Source organism: Marmota flaviventris, chromosome X (assembly GCF_047511675.1).
Source record: "Marmota flaviventris isolate mMarFla1 chromosome X, mMarFla1.hap1, whole genome shotgun sequence".
Classification (NCBI taxonomy): Eukaryota; Metazoa; Chordata; class Mammalia; order Rodentia; family Sciuridae; genus Marmota; species Marmota flaviventris.
The window spans coordinates 130050351-130072859 of NC_092518.1; the positions used below are offsets into that span (position 1 = coordinate 130050351).

The following is a 22509-nucleotide window of genomic DNA, read 5'->3' on the forward strand; positions in this document are numbered from 1 at the left end:
TTGGTTTTCTTCCATAAATTTCCTAGCTAGAAACTCAGTTCATTTGATTTCCCTTTACAGCTTTCTTTTCTTTTCTTTTTCTTTTTTTGCATTGGCAGCATCCCAGGCATTTTAATGTTTTAGTAGTATTTTAAATATTCCATAATAGTATTATGGAATAATTTAGTCATTATTTAGTCCTTAATTTAGTCATTATTTAAGGAAGGAAACTAACATTCATTGAGTTTTCCAGTGCCACGCCTAGCAATAAGTGCTTTCTAATTGGCTATTTAATTCTTACCTCATCACTGTCTGATAGAGGTAGTATTTGCTGCATTTTGCTCAAGAGGAATGTGATACTCAAAGTTTATGCTAAATAATCTTGTCAAGTCTACTACACTGCTTAACAAGTCAGTACTGAGAACAATCCAAGTGGTTTGGTAATTTTCATGGTGTTTTTGTCAGTTTATTTTAAATTGTGTAGTTTCTGCCTCTAGTCTCTACAGAGTACAGTTGTATACCTTCCATCACATTCTTGCTCATCACCCTCATCAGTAATTCCCTATTGCCTACAAGGACTTGTACTTTGATATTCAAATTCTGCTAGCATCTTGCCCCAGTCAGCCTCTTTCTTGTTCTCTCCAATGGCCTTTCTTCTGTCTCCAGCATCCCACCAACTATGGTTTACAGAACATACTTTGTGTTCAGTCTACTGAGATATCAAATCCTATCTATAACTTTTAAAAATCCTATTCTCTTTGTCTGGAATTCCCCATCACTAGCTTGCTTCCCAGACCTCACCTCTCTTTCCAGCTGTCTCAGGGTAATGAATCTCCCAAGTCTCCAGTTTGCCATAAGATGTAGTTATTTGTTGATGCATCATTCCCCATTGCTATTCTTTGAGTATCAGGAGGAAAGAGAGTATTGCACCTCTTTATATGTTCAATACATTTCAAGCACTCAAATACTGTTTAAAGTTTTAAATTTGTTGTATTTGTATTGTTTATTGCTGTCCCATGATTATTTATTTCTCCCTGGAAAAAATCTGTATGTATATAAAGAAAGTATGTTTTCTTTTCCTGTTAATTAATTATTAATATAGCCATGCTATTTTTATCTATTCTTAGTGTTCATTTCCATAGTTGCCCTAGGAACTTTGTCTACTTTATCTGTCATGATTTAGCAGCATGTACAAGTTCACAATGAAAATATTTCCGTATGATCATTAAAAGAAAATTATCATCTTAATTCCAACCATGCAGTTAGGTTTTTGTTATTTAGTATTTCCTTAGTAGTACTTTTAGTCTTCCAGTTGTGGGTTGCTTGGAATATACTTTATCAAATTACTGTGATAATAAACTGCTTATCTCATCCCCACCCAGGTATGATAGATTTCTCATCTCATACCTTTCTGGTAGTTGGGTTAACCTTTGACATTGGTTCCAAGTATGACTACTGAATACAACATATTTATAATTTGTTTTTTAATCTACTAAGTGGCCTTTTTAGGTATAGCTCTAATAGGAAGAATAATGATGTCTTTCATGTATACCCACATATGTTCTGTGTCATGGCAAAAGGGAATTAAAGTAGCAGATGAAATTAAATTAGCTAATCAGCTGACATTAAAATAAGGAGATTATTCTGGTTTCTCTGGTTGGGCGCCATATAATTACTACGTCTTTAAATATAGAAGAGGGAGACAAAGTAAGAAGTCAGAGTGATTCAATGTGAGCAGTTCCAAACTCTTCATTGCTGACTTTGAAGGTAGCAGAAGAGGCTGTGTGCTAACTAATGGGGTGGCTTCTAGAAGCTGGAAGAGGCCAGGAAGCATTCTCTCCTCAAGCCTCCAGAAGGAATGCAACTCTGCTGAAACGTTGAGGTTAGTTAGCCAAGCGAGACCCATATTGGACTGTTGACCTCCAGAACTATAAGATAATAAGTTTGTGCTTTTAAGCCTCTAGTTTTTTAATTTATATGGCAGCAGTAGGAAGTTAACATAAGGACATTCAGCCACTTTATATTTCTAACTCCAGTAATTGAATCATAAATTGTATTTTATACAATTTTGTCTTCTTATAAACGAAACTTATTTCCTTTCCATTTTTCTTTTTTCATGTAATAGACATAAAGCTCATAGGTTTACCTTTTAATTATATAAAAACCATAAAATAGTCACTTTTCTAATACTTAAAACATTTCAGTACTTATAGTTTCATTAATTCCACTACTCTTATTAGGTAAGAAAATTCTTTTACAGGGAATAATGCTTACAGCATTTATCTCCCCCCCCCCATCTATTTTTTTAATTTATACTACTTTAGAAAAAAATGCCTCTCTATATTATCTAGTTTATATATGAATCCTATGTCTGTCATTATCCTTTCATTTGTTAACTTTCCAATTCCTTGATTTGTTTTAAGTATTGTGTTTAAGACCACTGTTTCTGCTAATGTTATTTGTAGCCATAGCTTTGGTTGACAGATTGTTTTTGATTTTACAAGTTTGCCTGTGCTCTATTATATTTGTGATGACTCTGTTTTTATCAGCTTGTGAATCCCCTACACCACCATCCACCATAGGCCTTTTTCTTCTCCAAGGTCTAAGGGACAAAGTCATTCTTTGGCTTCTTTCAGTGTTACCTCCCTTTTGCTTTGTAGCATCTAATAAAAACCTGTCTTTGTTTTTGAGTATTAATAAAATAACATGTACTTAATATAGTAGATATTAAACTTTTCCACAAATCCCTGGAGGTCCTAGAGACCCTTTCCATCAGGTCTGCAAGGTTGAAATTATTTTCATAATAAAGATGATGTTTGCCTTTTTTCTCTGGGTTGACAATTGGCACTGGTAGTGCATAAGCAGTGGTAGGTCAAACAGCAGATACTTGGGTATGAATGAGGATAGTACTACCAGCTGCATTAGTCATGGGATTCTTCACTGCCACACATTTTCACTTTAAAATGCCAGTTTCAAAAGCAGTAAGAAATGTTAATCTGGGGCTGGGGATGTGGCTCAAGCGGTAGCGCGCTTGCCTGGCATGCCTGTGGCCCAGGTTCCATCCTCATCACCACACACAAAGATGTTGTGTTCCCCGAAAACTAAAAAATAAATATTAAAAAAATTCTCTCTCTCTCACTCTTTAAAAAAAAAAGATTAAAAAATTCTCTCTCTCTCTCTCTCTCTCAAAAAAAAAAAAAAAAAAAAAAGAAAAGAAATGTTAATCTTGGTTAATCTTAACCCCTGAGTATATATCTAGTTGAACATTCCAGGTGATGAAATGGAGAAAATGCGTAAAGGCCTTCTGCTCTAGACTGACATCTAACAGTTGACTCAAGGAAAAAACTTTATGTGAGTTGCAACCTTCTGGAATTGTTTTTATGGAACACCATTTTTAATTTGAAGGACAATAACACAGCCTGTGGTTCTGTGTATTAGGGTATTTAGTAGATATTCTCTCAAAAATATCAGAAGTGAACCTGCCACTTCAAGGAAAGCAACTCACAGTATTTTGCAAATGTTAAAATTTGAGCATTCATGAGAAAATCAGATTTAAAAAAAAAAAAAACTATCTGTCACCATGAGCTTGATATGCTTCTAGGACTTAAAACACTTGATAAAGTAGGTGGTGATAATAATGAATGTGAATTGTTTTTTGCTGTTGTGTAGTGAAATGTGTCACCATTCTAAAGATTTTCATCAGTGAATCAGTTTTTTCCAGTTGACCTTCATGTAATCATACAATCACACAGGGATAAGAGTCATTTAAAATGTGACCGACGAGTAGATTTACATGCGGTAGAGTATAAAAAGACCATTGACAAGATTTCAGACTTCACATTTATTTAAAATTTAAGAAACTATCACATGAATAGTGGTGTCCCATTAAAGAATATCCACCATTATCTGAAAGAGTCATTAAAATACTGGGTTCTGTTCTAATTATTTATCTCCATGAGGCTAGGTTTTCTTTGTATGCTTGAACCAAAACAGCATTGCAACAGAATGGATGTAAAGGTACATACCTATGGGAGGCTAGAAATTTAAAATTTTGCAAAACTGTAGAAATAATACTGTTCCTCTCACTAAGTTTGTGTTAGTTTTGGAAAATCGTTTTTTTCTATAAATGTATGTTATTTATGTTAATATGTAATGTGCCCACTCTTGTTACTTTTAAATAATATTTTAAAGTAGCCATTTTAAAATCTGATGAATAGCAATAGATATAACCCATATCATCTCTTTGTGGTCCTCAGTAATTTTTAAGAGTGTAAAGGAGTCCTAATATTTAACATTTTAAGACCTACCCCAATTCAGTACTTTACAGAAAGCATTTTTCATAATTTTTATATTCATAATACATTATGAGGTATAAATTGTTACCCTAATTTTACAGATGAGAATACTATGACCCAGATAGACTAGACATATATTATATTTAGCAACCACTTTAAATTTGATGGTCTTCCAACTCTCTTGGAGGTTTGCTTCTGAGTTAAATTCCGTAGGTCCATCTCCTTACTACCTTCCTATATTTTTCAATTGAAGTTCCTTATGTCATTATGTATAGTACAAAAATAGTATATTTTCCTCGCAGAAAAATCAGATATCCCAAGCAAAAGCATGCAATTCTCCCCAGCAAACGTAACTGTAAACTGTTTAGATGGTCTCCTAAGCATATTTAATTATCAGTGTAAAGTCAGTATATTCTAGTACACAATTAAAAAGCTACTGGAGTCAGATAGATCTTAGTTTGAATCATAACTCTGTGAGCTCTTAGACAAGTTTTAACAACTAAGCCTCCATCTTTAAAATGGGAACAGTCTAAGTACCTACTTTATAGGGTTGTTGTGAGGCTTAAGTGAGATAATGCATAAAGAACAGCTTAGTGCTTGGCACTATAAACACCATAAACATTCAATAAATGTCAGCTGCTGAGGATATGTATGTATGTATGAGTAGTCACGTCAATAGATAGGTCAGGTTTATTGGGATATATTTACATGCAGTGAAATTTATCCGTTTCAGTGTATATCCTGTGAATTTAACAGATCCATACACTTGTTTAACTGCCACCTAAAGATGGATATAGAATGGTTTCAGCACTGTAGAAAATTCCTTAATGCCAACCTTTCCCCCAACACAACCACTGGTAACTACACTGATGTGTTTACTATGTCTAGGAATTATGCCTTTTCCAGAATGCCAAATAAATGGAGTTGTACCATGTGTTGTTTCAGTCTGAATTATTTTATTCAGCATAATGCATTTGAGGTTCATTCATGTTGTATACATTCATAGTTTGTTTCTTTTTACTTCTGGTTACTATTCCATTGAATGGAGGTACCAGGATTGGCTAACCACTCACATGGACATTTGGGTTGATTTCAGTGGTTGTTAAGAATAAAACTGCTGTGAATATTTAAATAGAAGCCTTCGTGTCTTCATTTTTCCCTTATTCTTGGATAAATCCCTAGGTATGGGATTCCTGGGCCCTGGAATTCCAGTTGCTCCATATCCTTGCCAACAGTCATCAATTATATTAATGTTAACCCTTCTAATAAGTGTAATTTTATCTCACTATGGTTACCATTTGCACTTTTTAGTGACTGAAAACTGGTCATCTTTTTAAGTGCCTATTTGCCTTTTGTATATTTTCTATGATAGTGTGGTTTTGGCCATTTTTTATCAAGTTGTTTTCTTAACTTTTAGTTATAGAAGTCTTTTTTATAAACTGAATATAGACACTTTGTCAGATATACGTTTTCAGAGTGTTTTCTCTCAGTTGGTGCCTTAGCTTATTGTTTGGTTAATTTTGTCTTTAGGAGAGTAAGAGTTTTTAATTTTGAAGAAATTCAGTTTTGTCCCATCTAAGAAATCTTTGCCTAACCATAGGTTGCAAATACTTTTTTTCCTATATGTTTTAGATGTTTAATAATGTGGGGTGTTACATTTAAGACTGTGGTTTATTGCACATAAATATTTGATTGTGCTGTGAGGTTGTTATGGTTTAGATATTAGGTGTCCCCAAAAATTTCATGTGTGAGACAACACAAGAAGGTTTAGAGGTAGAATGATTGGGTTATGAGAGCCTTAACACAATCAGTGATTTGGGTTCCTGATAGGAATTAACTGAGTGGTAACTGTAGATAGGTAGGGTGTGGCTGGAGGAGTTAGGCCATTGCGGGCATGCCTTTGGGTATATATTTGTGAGCTGAGCTTAGTTTCTCTGCTTTCTGAGGTGAAGTCCTGAGCCTCTTTCCTCTGCTACACTTTTCCACCAGAATGTTTTGCCTCACCTTGAGCGCCAACGAATGGATCTAGCTTTCTATGGACTGAAACTATGAGCTCCAAAATAAACTTTTCCTTTTCTAAAATTGTTCTTATTGGATCTTTTGGTCACAGAAGCAAAAAAGCTAACTTAAACAGATGTTAAAAATCAGGGTGCATTTTTTTCATCTATCCAGTTGTTCCAGCACCATTTATTGAATTACAAACATTTCTCAATTGAATTGCCTTGGCACTGTCTTTCTTTTTAGAAGTTTCCTAGAATAAAGTAGTCCATAATATCCCTTAACTCCTGTCCCTTTAATGTTTAAAGGACTTTGTAGTGATATACCTGCTTTCATCCTTGATATTGATAATTTGTGTGTACTCTTTTTTTTTTCCTGATCACTCTGGCTATAGATTTACCAATTTTAATTTTTTTTCAAAAAAATAGCTTTTAGTTTCCCTTTTTCTTGTCTGTCTCTGGTGTATTTCATTGATTTATGTGCTTATATTTATTATTTTTGTCCCTCTGTTTATTTTTAAATTTTTTTCTTCTATTCCCATTTTCCTAAGATGGAATCTTGGATCATTTACTTGAGAACTTCTTTTTTGAAATTTAATTTAATTTATATTTAAATTTATTTTAAAATGATACATAAAAACTTAAGATTGTACATTTATTAAAAGGGGTGTGTGTCATGCTGGGTACAATGGTGCATGCCTGTAATCCCAGTGACTCAAGAGGCTGAGAGTAGAATCATAAATTTGAGACCAGCCTTCACGACTTAGTGATATTCTGTCTCAAAAAATATATATAAGAAGAGCTAAGGATGTAGCTAGCTCTATGGTAAAGCATTCTTGGAATCATTCCTTAATACCACCACCACCAAAAAGGTGTGTTATCAGACCTTCTTGATCTTTTTTTTTTTTTTTTTTTTTTTTTTTTTGGCAGGGCCGGGAGTATCAGGGATTGAACTCAGGGGCATTTGACCACTGAACCACATCCCCAGTCCTATTTTGTATTTTATTTAGAGACTGGGTCTCACTGAGTTGCTTGGTGCTTCGATGTTGCTGAGGCTGGCTTTGAACTTGTGATCTTCCTGCCTCAGGGTCCCAAACTACTGGGATTACAGGTATGCTCCAACTAGCCTGGCCTTCTTGCTCTTTTCTAACTGTAAACTTAGTCCCTATTGATCAAAACCTCTCCCAATTCCTCCCTTCCTTCTCTTCTGAGTCTCTAGTAACCACCACCCCACTCTCAACTTCTATGAGATCATTTTTTTTACATTCTACTTATGAGTGAGATCATGTGATACTTATCTTTCTGTGATTGCCTTATGTCACTTAATATAGTGATCTCCAATTCCATGCGTGTTTCTGCAAACAATAGAAATTTGTACTCTTTGTGACAGAATAGTATAGGTACCACACTATCTTTGTATTTTGTGACAGAATAGTATAGGTACCATACTATCTTTACCCATCCATACTTTGATGGGCACTTAGGTTGATTCTGTATCTTGGCTACTGTGAGTAGTGCTGCAATAAATATGGGAGAAGTTTATTGCAATTGACATACTGAGTTAATTATTTTTATATATACATTTAGGAGTGGGGTTAGTGGATCACAAGTTAGGTCTATTTTTAATTTTTTGAAAAACCGCCATACAGATTTCTATAACAGCATATTAATTTAAAGAACTTCTTTTCTAATGCAAACGTTTTGTATTATTTTCACAAATTTGGTATATTGTGTTTTCACTTTCATTTAGTCCAAAATGCTTTCTAATTTTTCTTTTGCTTACAGATTATTTAGAAGTGTGGTAGTTAATTTTAAAGTATTTTGAGAATTTTCCAGATATCTGTCTGTTGTTAATTTCTAATTTAATTTCACTGTGTTTAGACACTTTTAAAATGTGATTTCAGTGCTTCTAAATTTGGTGATCTATGTTTTATGGCCAAAAATTCAATCTGTTTTACTGAATGTTTCATGTGGACTTGAAAGGAATTTGTATTTTGTGGTTGTTGGGAGGAACTCTTTTTTATCAAATTAGGTCAACTTGATTGAGTGTTGTTACAATCCTGTATATATTTAGAAATTTTTATCAGTATGTTCTATTAATACTGATAGAAAAGTATGGATTTTCATTTATAACTGCAAATTTTTCTACTTCTCCTTTTTGTTTGCTTATGTTTTCTACCTGCATTTTGACATTTTGTTATTAGATACTTAAATATATATGATTGTTAGACCCTCTTGAAAAATTGACCCCTTTGTCATTATGAACTGCCCATATTTTTCCCTGATAATATTCCTTGTTCAGAAATATACTTTCTTATATTGTGGTAGGCAGAATGGTTCCCAGCAAAGAAATTCATGTCCTGAGCTCTGGAACCTTTGAACATGTAATGTTATGTGGCAAAAGGGACTTTCCAAATGTATTTCAGCTTATACTATCCATTTCTATTGTACTCTGACAAATTGCCATAGATGTAGTGTCTTAAAACCACACAAACTTATTATCTCAGAATTCTTTAGGTCAGCATTCTTAGGTACAGCATGGGCTTAGTGGCTCTTCTGCTTAGAGTCTCACAGGTTGAAATCAGAGTGTTAACAGGGCTGCATTCCTTTGTGGAGGCTCTGGAGATTAATCCGCTTCCAAGGTAATTTGGGCTATTGTGAAAATTTAGTTCTGTGGAATTGTAGGGCTGAGATTCCACCTCTCCTGCTTGCTATCAGCCAAGAATCTCAGCTTCTAGTGGTTGCTTGCATTCTTTGGTTCATGGTTCCTTTCCTTCCATCTTCAAAGCCAGCAATAGCAGGTTGAGTCCTAATCTGGAATCTCTCTGATTTCCACTTTCACCACATCTCTCTGACTTACTCTTCTCCCTTCCTGTTCTTCTTCTGAGAACTCCTGTGATTACTCTGGGCCCACTTGAATAATCTAGGATAATCTCCCTATTTTAAGGTTAGCTGATTAAGATCCTTAATTCCATCTGTAGAGTTCCTTCACAGTAGAACTTAGGTTAGTGTTTGATTGAATAACCAGAGGACAGGAATCTTTTAAGACATCTTTAGATTTTGCTTACCATGGTTAAAATAGGGAAATTAGCCTGATTTGTGTAAGTGGGGCTAGTCTAATCACATGAACTCATTTTTGGGGGGAGGACCTGGGATTGAACCTAGGGGCGCTTAACCACTGAGTTACATCTCCAGACCTTTTTTATATTTTATTTAGAGACAGTGTCTCTCAGAGTTGCTAAGTGCCTCCGTAATCTGCTAAAGCTGGCTTTAAACTCGGAATCCTCCTGCCTCAGCCTCCCTAGTTGCTGGGATTATAGGCTTGTACCACTATGCCTGGATAATCACATGAACTCTTAAAAGTAGAGAACTTTCTTTTCTAGGAAACAGGAGAGATATGGCAGGAGAATTCAGAAAAATTCCAAGTATGAGAAAGATTCAATATGCTGTTGCTGGCTTTGATATATAGAGGCCTATAGTGCAATGGTGACCCCCAACTGATAGACAGCAAATGAACAGGGCTATCTGTCCTACAATCACAAGCAGCTCAATTCTTCAAAGAATCTGAAATGAACTTGGAAGCAGATTCTGCTTAAAGTCTCCTAGTATGAGCCCCATCAACAGACATCTTGGTTTTTGCCTCTGTTCTGAAACTCGAAGCAGAGAAAATGACCATACCCACTTGGCCTTCTGCCATACAGGTCAGTAATGTTATGGGCCAGGCTATATGGGCAATTACCAAACAGACTCCATTTTACCCTGAGACTCATATTGTGTAAAAAATGCTTCTCCCATGGAAAAGCCCCACCTCTGTACCCATGAATAGTTACCTAGCATAGCATACTTGGCAACACAAAATAGCAATTGTTGTGGTAAAACTACCTGATTACTTGTAACAGTTCCCTCCTTGCTGCAGTAGCAAGAATGGAGTCACTATGGCTATAGGAGCAGGCAGGTATAGCTGTAGGGACTCCATGTCACCTGTTCTAGACTCCACCTTAGTTTTTCTGTTACTGCTCTGTGAAGAGACAACTGCAGGACCCATTTCTGAGAAAACAAAATGAAAGCTGTTTTCTGCTAAATTAAAATATATATATAGTCTTCTGTACTTTTTATCCCCAAAAATGTACTCAACCCAGGATATGGTGGTCTTGGTGACCTATATGACTTTGAAGTAGATTCTCGCCCCCACTGACCACCTGCTCGATGGTGTTCTAGCACCTTCTCTGACCCAAAATGTGGTTGACTGAGTTGTTCTGCTAACAGCTTTTTTTAGCTTCTGTACCTGCTTGCTTACAGCTATGTCAACCTGGATGTGGGTTTTATAGTTTTTGCCTTTACATATCCTAAAATGCTCAAGCTCAGGGCTGTTCCTTGCAGAGACAGTTATGGGTCCTATGGAGAATAGTCACCAGCCTGCTGGCTAAATAAAAACTCTTCAAATTGGACAAAACTGGGACTTGTGTTTTCTGAGTGACCTGCCCCACAACAAGTAAGATGATAAATTTGTATTGTTTTAAGATGCTAAGTTTGTGATAATTTATTACTGCAGCAATAGAAGACTAAAACAGATACTAAGATAGTCGCTCCAGTTAGTATTTGTTTTGTACAACTTTTCCCAACCTTTTTAATTTTTTTAGTTGCAGATGGACCCATACCTTTATTTTATTTATTGATAATTATGTGGTGCTGAGAATTGAACCCAGTGCCTCACACATGCTAGACGAACACTCTGCCACTGAACCCCAACCCCAACCCCATCCTTTTGATTTTAATCAATCTGACTTTACAAAGTGGGTTTCTTTTAAGTAGTACATAGTTTTCTTGCTTCTTTATCCAATATAATAATCTTTGTCTTTAAATTGGTATTTATACCATTTATATTTAACATAGCTGTTGTCAGGGTTAGATTTTCACTACCTTCTTGCTTCATCCTGGAAAACACCTCCAGTCCATAAACTGGGACAGTTCTAGTGTTTATTCTGTTTGTTTCCCCCTCCTCCCTCTGTTCTTCCTCCTTCCTTATTCTTTACTGCCTGTCACCCAGTGTCTGCAAATGGGGGTTTTATTTATTTTGTTCAGTTCTTTTTTAACATGGGGAGATAAGTCCTATTTTTGATATTACATCTAGTCTGTGAGTAGAAATCTTAAAAAATATAATTTTTTTCTTTGATCCTAGGGATTGAACTCAGGGACACTGGACCACTAAGCCACATCTCCAGCCCTATTTTGTATTTTATTGAGAGACAGGGTCTCACTGAGTTGCTTAGCACCTCACTTTTTCTGAGACTGACTTTTAACTCATGATCCTCTTGCCTCAGCCTCCCAAGCCACTGGGATTACAGGCATGAACCACCACATTCAACTGTAATTTCTAATTAATATTTTAGGACCTCCTTTATAGCAATTCCTTTTTATGTGAGATGTGAGTGACTCTCTCTCTCTCTCTCTCTCTCTCTCTCTCTCTCTCTGTGTGTGTGTGTATGTGTGTGTGTGTGTGTTTACTCAGCCCTGGGAAGTATAATACAATTGCCAAAAATGTCTGTGCCATATGAACATAGCAGATGGTTGTCTTTTTACAAGTACACTAAAAAAAAATAGTGGGCTGGGGATGTGGCTCAAGTGGTAACGCGCTCGCCTGGCATGAGCTGGGCACTGCGTTTGATCCTCAGCACCACATAAAAATAAAGATGTTGTGTCCACCAGAAACTGAAAAATAAATATTTAAAAAAATTCTCTCTCCCTCCTCCTCCTCCTCCTCCCCCCCTCCTCCTCCCTCCTCCTCCCCCCCTCCTCCTCCCTCCTCCTCCCCCTCCTCCTCCTCCTCCCCCCCCCTCCTCCTCCCTCCTCCTCCTCCTCCTCCTCCTCCTTCTTCTTCTCTCTTAAAAAAATGGTGATAGAACTTGGCCATATTCTGAACATGTCAACCTTTTACAGTCTCTGTGCCTTGGTATAAATAGTTCTTCTGCCTAGAATGCTTCCTCGACTTACTTCCTTTCTTCATAGAAGTATTCAAGTATCCTCTGGAAACAGCTCCATAGCCAACACTTCTCTGCTTCTCAGAGCTTCAGACAGAACTTGTATTTCCTCTTCCCAGCTGTTGTAACACCCTGCCTGTGGCACCAGTTCAGCAAAGGTCATTCTGTGTTTTAATTATGTGTTTCTTGTGGACTTCCTCCTACCAGGAAGCCCTAGAAGACAGGGAACTTACTTTAGTCTTCTTTATGTTTCTCTTATCCCCAATAAAATATATCTGCTATCTAAAACTTTTCAATAAATGATTGTTGAATTAATGACATATTATGTACTGAAATATATTGCTATTACTCCATCTCATTTGTGAAGGTGAATCCCCTTTAATCATTTTACTTTTCTCCTAGTAAATTCCTCATCTATGCCTGTCTGCTGCTCTTCTCTGTGCTGCTGGCCCTTCGCCTGGATGGCATCATTCAGTGGAGTTACTGGGCTGTCTTTGCTCCAATATGGCTGTGGAAGTTGATGGTCATTGTTGGAGCCTCAGTTGGAACTGGAGTCTGGGCACGAAATCCTCAGTATCGGTAATAGTGCTTTATAAAACCCATTGGTCTCTGTCCTAAGGATATCTTGCTTTTCCTCACTTTTTTTCATATTGTGAAATAATTAACATTTAAAAAAATTATTGTTCTGTTTTCCTCACTTTTGATAAAATGAGAACCATTCCTTTTCTACCTGTTTTGGGTTTTATAAGAACTATAGTACAGGCAAACTGAGAACCCTTTAGTGTATTTTTTAAATTGGGTGTTTGGTATTTATTTTCTTAAAAAAGCAATGCTAGTTTGATTGGCTAAGTGCCAAGCCAGCCCACAAGTGCCTAAATAATCCAAAAGGAAACCAAACTACAGAATTTTTATGCCACAGGTGACTAAACATAGTTCTAGCCTTGATTATCAGGGATTTGACTTTCTCCAGATAACTTTTGGAGCTATAGCTCCCCTTGTCCTACTCTCCTAGCACTGGGGTTTTAGGACTGTTAATGACTTCTGGAAGGTGGTTTGGTGGGAAGACTATAAGTCCTTTAGATGGGAGCCGGGGGAATGAGAAAAGTTGAGAGTCATGTTGAGAAGGAAGACAGAGTTTTGGGGGTCACTAGAGCCGGGTACAGCCAGTGTTACTGAGCTCTGTGAGAGTATTTTTCTTCTCTTTCACAGAGACTGGAACTTCTTAAAGAAAAAAAGGGTGTAATGGGGTGTGGGGGGTATTTGGGAAGTGAAGCAATGCCTAGTAGGCAAGTAGGGAGGGGAGAAGGAGGTACAGGCTGCTACTCCTGGTTGAAGAGTATAGAAATTGGGGCCCCTTCAACTTTTAAAATTATTGGTTATGGACTATAACAAGAAGATTTAGATGGTGTAAGTATTATCTGTATCTAGGAGCTTTAATATTTATTTTTTTTAGTTTTCGGCGGACAAACAAACATCTCTGTTTGTATGTGGTGCTGAGGATCGAACCCGGGCCGCACGCATGCCAGGCAAGCGTGCTACCGCTTGAGCCACATCCCCAGCCCCTATCTAGGAGCTTTAAAATAGCTACACAAAGAGCCTTGGCAAGTCAGGGCTATTGATGTGTAGCTATTTTAAAGTCCTTATATCTTTCAAAAAAGATTGATTACCTATATGGCTGCACATCTTTTCCTTTTTATGAGATAGTATTAGATATTTAATGTTTATTCCTGAAATAATTAAAAGTTAACTATTATTTTAGGTTTCAACAATTGATATTTAGAAGCTATTCGAACCTCTTATCTGTTGTTTTAAGACTTTTTGAGCAAGGAAAAGAATTATGTGTTTGGTTAAATATATGGAATGTATAGATATGGTCATTCCAGTGTTAACATTAACTGGTGGAACACTGTTGGTCCTAAGGGAATAAACATTGACCTTGTTTTCTCTGTGTTCTAATCTCAGGTGTGTTTATCACTGACAAGACATGTATATCAGAATGTTCGTGTATATTTTGACTAACTATTGTAGGTCTTTTAAATGCATTATAAAGCATGTCTTGATTTGTGGCTTTACCATTTTTCAACTGTTAATATGTTAAGTTTGTGCTTGAATTGAATTAACTAATTGAACTAATTTTGTTTGAGAACGATTTTAACTATTTTGTTCCTTATCTTTCATCTGCAGGTTTTAATACATCCTAATGGAAAAGAAAGGAAAATAAAAAGACATTTAAACTTTTAATTTGTATTTTAAAGTAGCACCTAACAAATAGTTACCATATCTTGTTGAGAATAAACCACACTTGTTCATAAAGCTAGATTTATTTTTGTAGTATTGCTTTTAATTCAATGACAAATGAAAATCATAGACTGAAAAGATGTTTGTCATTTTTTAACAGTAGAAGCAATCAGTATAAATAATCTTAGAAATAATTCTTGTAGTTGAATTTAAAGTTATGAACAAAAGTATAATCAGGTTTAACTTAGCTTTCTACCAGATTTTCATTTTCTTTTTGACAAATTTATAAGTAAAATTCAAAGTGCCAGCGTAAGTTGGTATTCACCATGGATTGCTTGCTTATAAATGGAGATTCTGAACTGAGGGTCTTTTGTCTTTTTCTTCTTCTCTCCCTTTTTAGAGCAGAAGGAGAAACGTGTGTGGAGTTTAAAGCCATGCTGATTGCCGTGGGCATCCACTTGCTCCTGTTGATGTTTGAAGTTCTGGTCTGTGACAGGATCGAGAGAGGGAGCCATTTCTGGCTTCTGGTCTTCATGCCACTGTTCTTTGTTTCTCCAGTGTCTGTTGCAGCTTGTGTCTGGGGCTTTCGACATGATAGGTCACTAGAGGTAAGAGTTAATATATTTAAGAATGTTTTCAAAACAGTCGTTTGAATGTCAGTGTCTTGCCCTTTGTTAGGAAGAGATTGATTGTTAACTCTAGATCATGCCATATGTGGCAACAAAATACAATGGAAATAATTGTTGCCTTTCTTGACACCAAAGTGTAGCTGTCCTCTGCCAAGGCCATTAGCCTTCTCCCAACTTCCTGTTTTCCAATCCACTTGCATTACCAAGGCCTCTACAGAGATAGAGAACTCATAAGATAGATATAGATGTAAAACAATAGATTTTAGCTGAATCTAGTGGTGTAAACCTGTAATCCCAGTGACTCAGGAGGCTGAGGCAGGAGGATCACAAGTTCAAAGCCAACTTTAGCAACTTAGTAAGACTCTCAGCAACTTAGCAAAATCCTGTCTCAAAATGTCAAGAAAAAGGATTGGATTTAGCTCCATGGTAAAGCACCCCCGGGTTCAGTCACCAGTAACAACAACAAAAAAAGATAAATTTGAAGGAACTGGCATATACACAATTGTGGGATTGGCAAGTCTGAAATGTCTAGAGACTTGATAGGAGATGAGACTGCAGTCCTGAGGCAGAATTTCTCTCTGGAAAACCTCAGCGTTGCACTTAAAACATTCAGCAGTTTGGATGAGGCCCACCCACATTACTAAGTGCAATCACCTATATTTGAAATCAATATCTTCACAACAACACCCAGTTTAAAGTTGGATTAAATAACTGGATACTAGTGGGGCACAGTGGCACACGCCTATGATCCCAGCAGCTCAGGAGGCTGAGGCAGGAGGATTGCAAGTTCAAAACAGCCTTAGCAATTTAGTGAGACCCTAAGCAATTTAGCAAAACCCATCTCTAAATAAAATATTAAACATGCCTGGGGATGTGGCTTAGGGGTTAAGCACCCCTAGATTCAGTCCCTGGTACCAAAAATAAAATTACTGAGTACTATAGCCCAGCCAAGTTGATTCATAAAGCTAAAAATCACACTCCAAAGCCCAGGCCCTGTACACATAAGCTGAGGGCCCAAAGCTGTGAGCTAATGTGTTGAAGAGATACTGGAGACAGTGCAAGAGGCCACCTTATCCACGGTTTCACTTTGCTTGATTTCAGTTACCTGTGATTAGCCAATGTCCAAAAATCTAATAGACTACAGTAACATTTTAATAATATAGTTCATTACTTTTATTACAATATATTGTTAGAATTGTTCTATTATTAGTTTTTTATTAATCTTTTGCTATGCCTAATATATAGAGTAAACTTTATCATAGGTATGTATATATTGGGGAAAAAAACAGAGTATGTCATTTTGGCACTATCTGTGGTCTCAGGCATCCTCTGGGAGTCTTGGATCATAACCCTGTGAGTAAGGGAGAAAAACTTTAGGTGCCTTGTGGAAGAGAATTATAGGAAGGAGACTGATATTGGTTTGGAAGGGAACATAGGAGCTGTAGGGTAAGCCTTAGCTTTAGGTGTACTTTTACCCCAGGTGTAGGTTTGAGAGGAAATTGCCGAGAGAGAGAGAGAGGTGCTGATGGAACAAGGCACTGTGAGATCCAGAGGGAACAGAATTAAGAAAACCAGGAAGGGCTTGGCCTTGAAAGGGGTGATCTTCCCCTCTAGAACTGGCAGAAATCTTAGCATTGGATGTGGCTGATGGGTAGATGTGGACTATGAAAGTAGGTACTTCTCTCAGCCTACCCTTACCACCCCTGCAGTTCCCTAATCGTTTGACAAGTCAGCTACTTCTCTTCTGCACTGCTTCTCTCTAGCTGATTGCTGGGGACTGCTAAAGAAAGTCACCTGACTCATAGACTAAGTCACCATCTTGAGCCAGACCATGCATTAACAGAGCCATAGCACTCAGGCCCCCAAAGGGTAAAGATTGGTTTTGGGATAAAGGTGGGGAAGGTCTTACTTCTCACCCATGGCCTTCTTGGGAGGGAATAAGTAACCCTTGATGGTGTGGGCCTCCTGGAAATAAGTGTCTGAAGAAGAGTATTAAGAAATAATGCAAAAGACACAGAAAATATTTTTTAAAGTAAGAGCTTGGTGGGTGGAAAAGACCTGATGGGTCTGATCTTAATAAATGGGAAAAGCCCACAAATGCTTTGTTTGTAGTGAAACACACCAAAGGAACTTATTGTGAGAAGGGGTTCTTCAAGGTAAACAAGAAGTAAGAGGCTGTGGGAAGTTGGCCTGGTTGGGGCCTTATCACTTGCACAGTAATTCTTCCTCCTCCAGGCAGCTGGTGCCTCAAGGCTATTTAGGCTGCACTGGTATCTCTTTTACCCAAGGCTAGCAGGCATATAAATTCAAGGCCATGAACTCATGAATTCCATGCCCTGAATGAGCCCCATTAACACCCATTAACACCTGCACTTGCAAATGGGTGTATCTTTCTACACCTTTGCATGGGAAGATTCCAAGATGCTGCAGTCAAGCTGTCCAAGGCTATGGAGTTCAAAGCAATAATTTGTCACTCCCAACACTTACTCTTTCTATGAATAAAGTGCAGGCATGCATGCAGTACATTACCTACCAAATAACTGGTATTAAAATTTCATGAGGGGTACAATTAGAAAACAAATTTATAATGTGGCTTCTTGGAATGCAGTAATTAAAGTGAAGTTGAGCAGCATTGAACAGACCCTCATGGTATCTGTGCAGCCTGGTAATATCTGTATGTGTATCGTATTCCAGGGCCATTCACAAACACTCTGCCCATCTGAAAGACCAGTCTGTTTTCTTCCTTCCCTCTTTGTGGACATATCCGTTCAGTACTCTGGATCTTAGCCAAACTTACACCACTCTCTGTCATCTGAAAAAGAAAAGAAAGCAGCTAGGGCAAGCCCCTCTGAGGCCTGGGTTCCACTCTCATGCTTTCTCCTTCCTGTTCACAGGCGAGCTTCTTGAAATCTGCTATTCTATCCTTAGTGCTCTGTTACTTTCTCCTGATCTCTGCTCAGCCCTGTTTTCAGGGAACTGGCATGAGTGCCCAAGGCCAAGTTCCAGTGGGCATCGGGTAGTCCTCGTCTTTTTCGTCCTGGGCTTCCAACACTGCAGAGTGTTTCTTGACTGGCATTTCCCTGGCTTCTGATCCTTGGTCCCTCTGGCTGCCTCTGGCTTGAATTCCTTTGCTGAGTTCTTCCTCTCCCTACTCCTTATGAATTGCTGTTTCTTAACATTTCTCTTTCTCCTCACTATTTTTACTTAATTGGAATGATCTTCTTGACATGCCTGCTTTTGCTAACCCTCAGGAAGCTATTGCCACCTAAATTCCTATTTCAGAACTCACTTTTCTGCATCAGCTTAAGATTTCCTCCCTCTTGGACTCCAGAGTAGCTCATATGTGACTAGAGCATAAAGATGGAAGTCCACACTTCTGGGGGAAAGGAAACCTGCACACAGGTGTGGGGCTAAACAAGCTACACCCTCATCACTCAAGGCATGCTCCAGGCACCTTAGCGTACTCAAGGGGCACCAAGGATAATGGACACTTTGAAGGAAACACTGATCCTTGACATCTGTTGGGATACCACACAAACCACTAGCTCAGTTTTATTTGTATTATTAGTTCACACCCATTCCTTTTGAATACTGTATCTTTAAAGAGCTGAGTTTTTGGAAGTTGCTATGATTAGAAGCTAGCACTAATGGGAAAATGCAGCAGAAGAATGGGTAATGAAAATGGAAGTGCCATATCTAATTCCAAGATTTGGGAAATTGTGCACCACCTAGCAGGCACAAAATCTCAGTAGGAATATGTTTTGTGTGCTTTTTAAAAATAATATAATTATATTTTTCTTTTGACTTAGGTGATTTATTTATTTTTCAAAGTGATTAGTATGGAAATACTAAATTTATACCTAATTTCCTAATTCAGTGGAACTATTAGTTATTTCTTTTGGCCAAGAGATCTGTGAAAGAATTACAAAGTCACCAAATGTCCTATGGACTGAGAACTTTGGGGAATCTCTGGGCCAGGTCACAGATTTTTGTTCTATAGACAAAGACAAGGACTTTCTCCAAAAAGAAGAGCACCCCAGAGGCCATTTGAACAGAGGGTCATCCAGCTAGAGCTGTGAAAGTATTGCGGGGATGATGACATTGGAGGCCTAGTGAGGTAGTCCTGATCAGGATAAAGAGTGGGGGGCAGGCTCAAGAGAAGTTTAGATAGGAGAATGGACAGGTGCTGGTGACTGAATATGAGTGTGGGGAAAAAAACAGAGGGCACTTCCCAGGTTTGTGATTTGGTGAATCAGGATGCTATGGTGACTTACAGTTAAAGAAAGGAGAAGGACAGGGTTTAAAGTGCTGGAGGTAACAAGCTCAGTTGGGGATCAGCTTCATTCATAATGCCCCTAGGAAAGCCTAGTTCCTAGTGGCATCTGTTGCAGCTGGGTCTGATGCACAGCAGGAAGGCTAGCCTGGAGAACCGACCACTAGGCCGTAATACAAGCTGGGGAGTGACTGAAACTTCTCAATACCCAGAATGGAGTGAATGAAAAGGCTGAGTTTTAGGTTCTGAGTAGCATCAGAAAGAACCTAAGAAGAAAGAAGTGTCAGAGCACTTAGAGGTTGCCAAGACTATGTAGTGGAATCCTTGAAGTTCTGAAGGAGAGGTACAAAAAGAAAGGAATAGTCAGCCATAGCATATGTGAAGAGACATTTAGGAGGATGTGAGTGTAAGTGTTCTGCTGCCTCCTGGTATTGGTGACATTGATGAAGGCAGTTTCCTGATTGGGTGGTGATGTAGGCAGAGGCCAGATCACATGGTGGGGGGATTAGGATGGTAGTAAGGCAGTAGGGGCTCATATAACCATTTCTTTCTCACAAAGCTGGGCTCTAGTAGAAAAAGGAAGTAAGGCTGAGAGGGTTACTGAATCATGGGGGGTGGGATTATTTGGAGTTGGGGTTGCTTTTGCTTTTAATGGGAAATGTTTAACTTGTTTCTTGCTGGAAAGCATCAAAGACATAGTTAAGATAAATGATGCAGTAAAAAATCTATAATTAATGGCTTGATATGACAGGGTCTTCAAGGAGCTGAAAAGGAAGGTATGGGATGTAGGGTTGAGTCCTGGATATAAGAAAAACGAACTACAAGGGTGGTTATAAATAGAGATGATTGTAGATAGGGACAGGAAGGAAGCATGGGGAGTCCACTGTGGATTGCCTTTCTTTCTCACTGTACCTAGAAACAAGATCATCATTGAGCCAGCAATGATCAGGCCTTTACTCACAAAAAGGCCAGGGCAAGCACTAAGCAGAGGGATGAGGTAGGAGCACATTTCTCTTTGGTATAGCATTGCTGTGCTCTTCTCGTGTGGAAAATCAGGAGTTTCCAATGTAATGCGATATAGTTTTACTGTATTACAGTTTGCATTGCCTTTTAGTGTGTTAACCAAATAACTGTAGTATTGAATGCAACTTATAGTTTAACTGATTCTTCTCTTCATTTGTAGTTAGAAATCCTGTGTTCTGTCAACATTCTCCAGTTTATATTCATTGCCTTAAGACTGGACAAGATCATCCACTGGCCCTGGCTTGTATGTAACTTTTTAAATCCTTAAATAAATGCTTTCATTATAAAAGTAATTCATGTTCATTGTAGGAAACTTGGAGAAGACAGACAAGTATAGGTAATAAACTAATAATCACCTATAATACTGTCACTAGGAGATAATATGATTAGTATTTTATATTCCCTTGTTTTATATAAAAATTATACTGCATGTAAAGTTTTATATCCTGATTTTTTATATAAATTCAGTTGATTCATTCTTCAGTTATATCTATCAGGCTATCATTTATAAATAATTCTGTTGTTGCCAGTGTTTGCAGTTTTAAAATATGCTGCATTGGCAATATACATTTACATTTACATATATGTGTGTGTAAATATATATATATACACACACATATATATATCATATATATATTCACATATATGTATTTAAGTTTTTAAAAGTTTTAGTTGACATATAATATGCATATTTAGGGGTGCAGTGTGACATTCCAATAGTGTTTACAATGGGTAATGATCAGATCAGTGTATTTGGCATATCTGTTACCTTAGACAGTTATCATTTCTTTGTGTTGGGAACTGTCAGATTCCTCTACTAGCAACATGAAATATTCAATCTATTTTGTTAACCATAGTTATCTTACTATACTATAAACATTTATACTCCTGCATAATCTGAAGTATATAATTTGATGCATAAAAATTCTTGTTGGTATGTTTACTCTCTCCTTAGGAATTTCTCCAGAAACAGTATTACTGGGCTATGGGGTTGGAGATTTTTAAGATTCTTAAATACAAATATTATGCTGCCACCTTGCTTTGTCAAAAACCTGTACCAGTTTACACTCTTGCTAGGGGTGGGATCATAACTCAAGCTTCTATACTGTGTTTTCATTTAATGCGTATCAGGTTAAAATTGACTGTGAATGAAGGTGTGCATGTGTGGATGGAGGGAAGGATACACAGGTAAATTGCAAGCCACAAATTAGAGAATGTAGTGTTGTTTCAACTAGTGAGTGCATAGAAAGAAGATTGGGAGCAAAGGCAGGAGTATTCCATGGCTTCCCTGCTGCTTGATTGTGCACTTTTGCATACAATACCAAATAAAACATATAGTTAAAATAGAAAAGTATTCATTTCAGTACATGGAAGAAAATAAGGGAGCATGGACTCCAAAGTATAAGGAAATATGAGATTTACCTCTTTCACCCAAAGTCTTTGATAAAACGTAATGAAAAATGTTGCTTAGGCATCCATCCTACATCTTCAGGGTGATATATCTAGAAAATGGTAATTTGATTGAAAACTGCTTCCAGCCAAGACAAAGCTCTTAGTATAAGGTACAATCAGGAAAAAAATAGATTTGGAATTTTGAATATATTTGCACAAGTGAACACAGGGATTTTAAACCCTCAATCCTGTATAGCTTCTAGTGCATGAAGCAGTCGGATTACATATCTCCCAAGTGAAAGCAAATGAGGCTATTAAGATCCCTGTCATGCCACCCATGAAAGGAAATCCAATAAATAAGTAATCACAGTTGTGCTTTAGAATGAGAAAGACAAACTACATATAGTTTTTAGCAGAACTTACAATCAAGAACTTCAAGCTAATCAAGAAGAGGAAAAAATCATCTATCAATTAAAAATCATAGATCTAAAATTAAAATGTACACCTCTAGAACTATTAGAAGAAAAGATAGGACAAAAATTTTAGGGCCTACAATTAGGTGGAAAGTTTGTAGAAATGGTGCTGATAGGGCTGGGGCTATGGCTCAGCAGTAGTGCACTTGCCTGGTATGTGTGAGACACTGGATTTGATTCTCAGCACCACATATAAATAAATAAATAAAATAAAGGTCTATCAACAATTAAA

At 37.4% G+C, this 22509-nt stretch overlaps 1 protein-coding gene across 2 annotated transcripts in view; it reads left to right on the plus strand.

Moving 5' to 3' along the window:
• Tmem185a (transmembrane protein 185A) overlaps positions 1-22509 on the plus strand; it is a 39854-nt gene that overhangs the window by 11965 nt on the left and 5380 nt on the right. The window contains exons 1-4 of one of the 2 annotated variants that reach the window (XM_071606870.1): positions 7231-7382; positions 12652-12828; positions 14888-15095; positions 20573-20656. In XM_071606870.1, coding sequence (XP_071462971.1) covers positions 12770-12828; positions 14888-15095; positions 20573-20656 — 351 coding nt within the window. In that variant the 5' untranslated portion in view covers positions 7231-7382; positions 12652-12769. Of the gene's footprint in view, positions 1-7230; positions 7383-12651; positions 12829-14887; positions 15096-20572; positions 20657-22509 lie in introns of those variants that run through there. The other variant, XM_071606869.1, reaches the window with a different exon arrangement.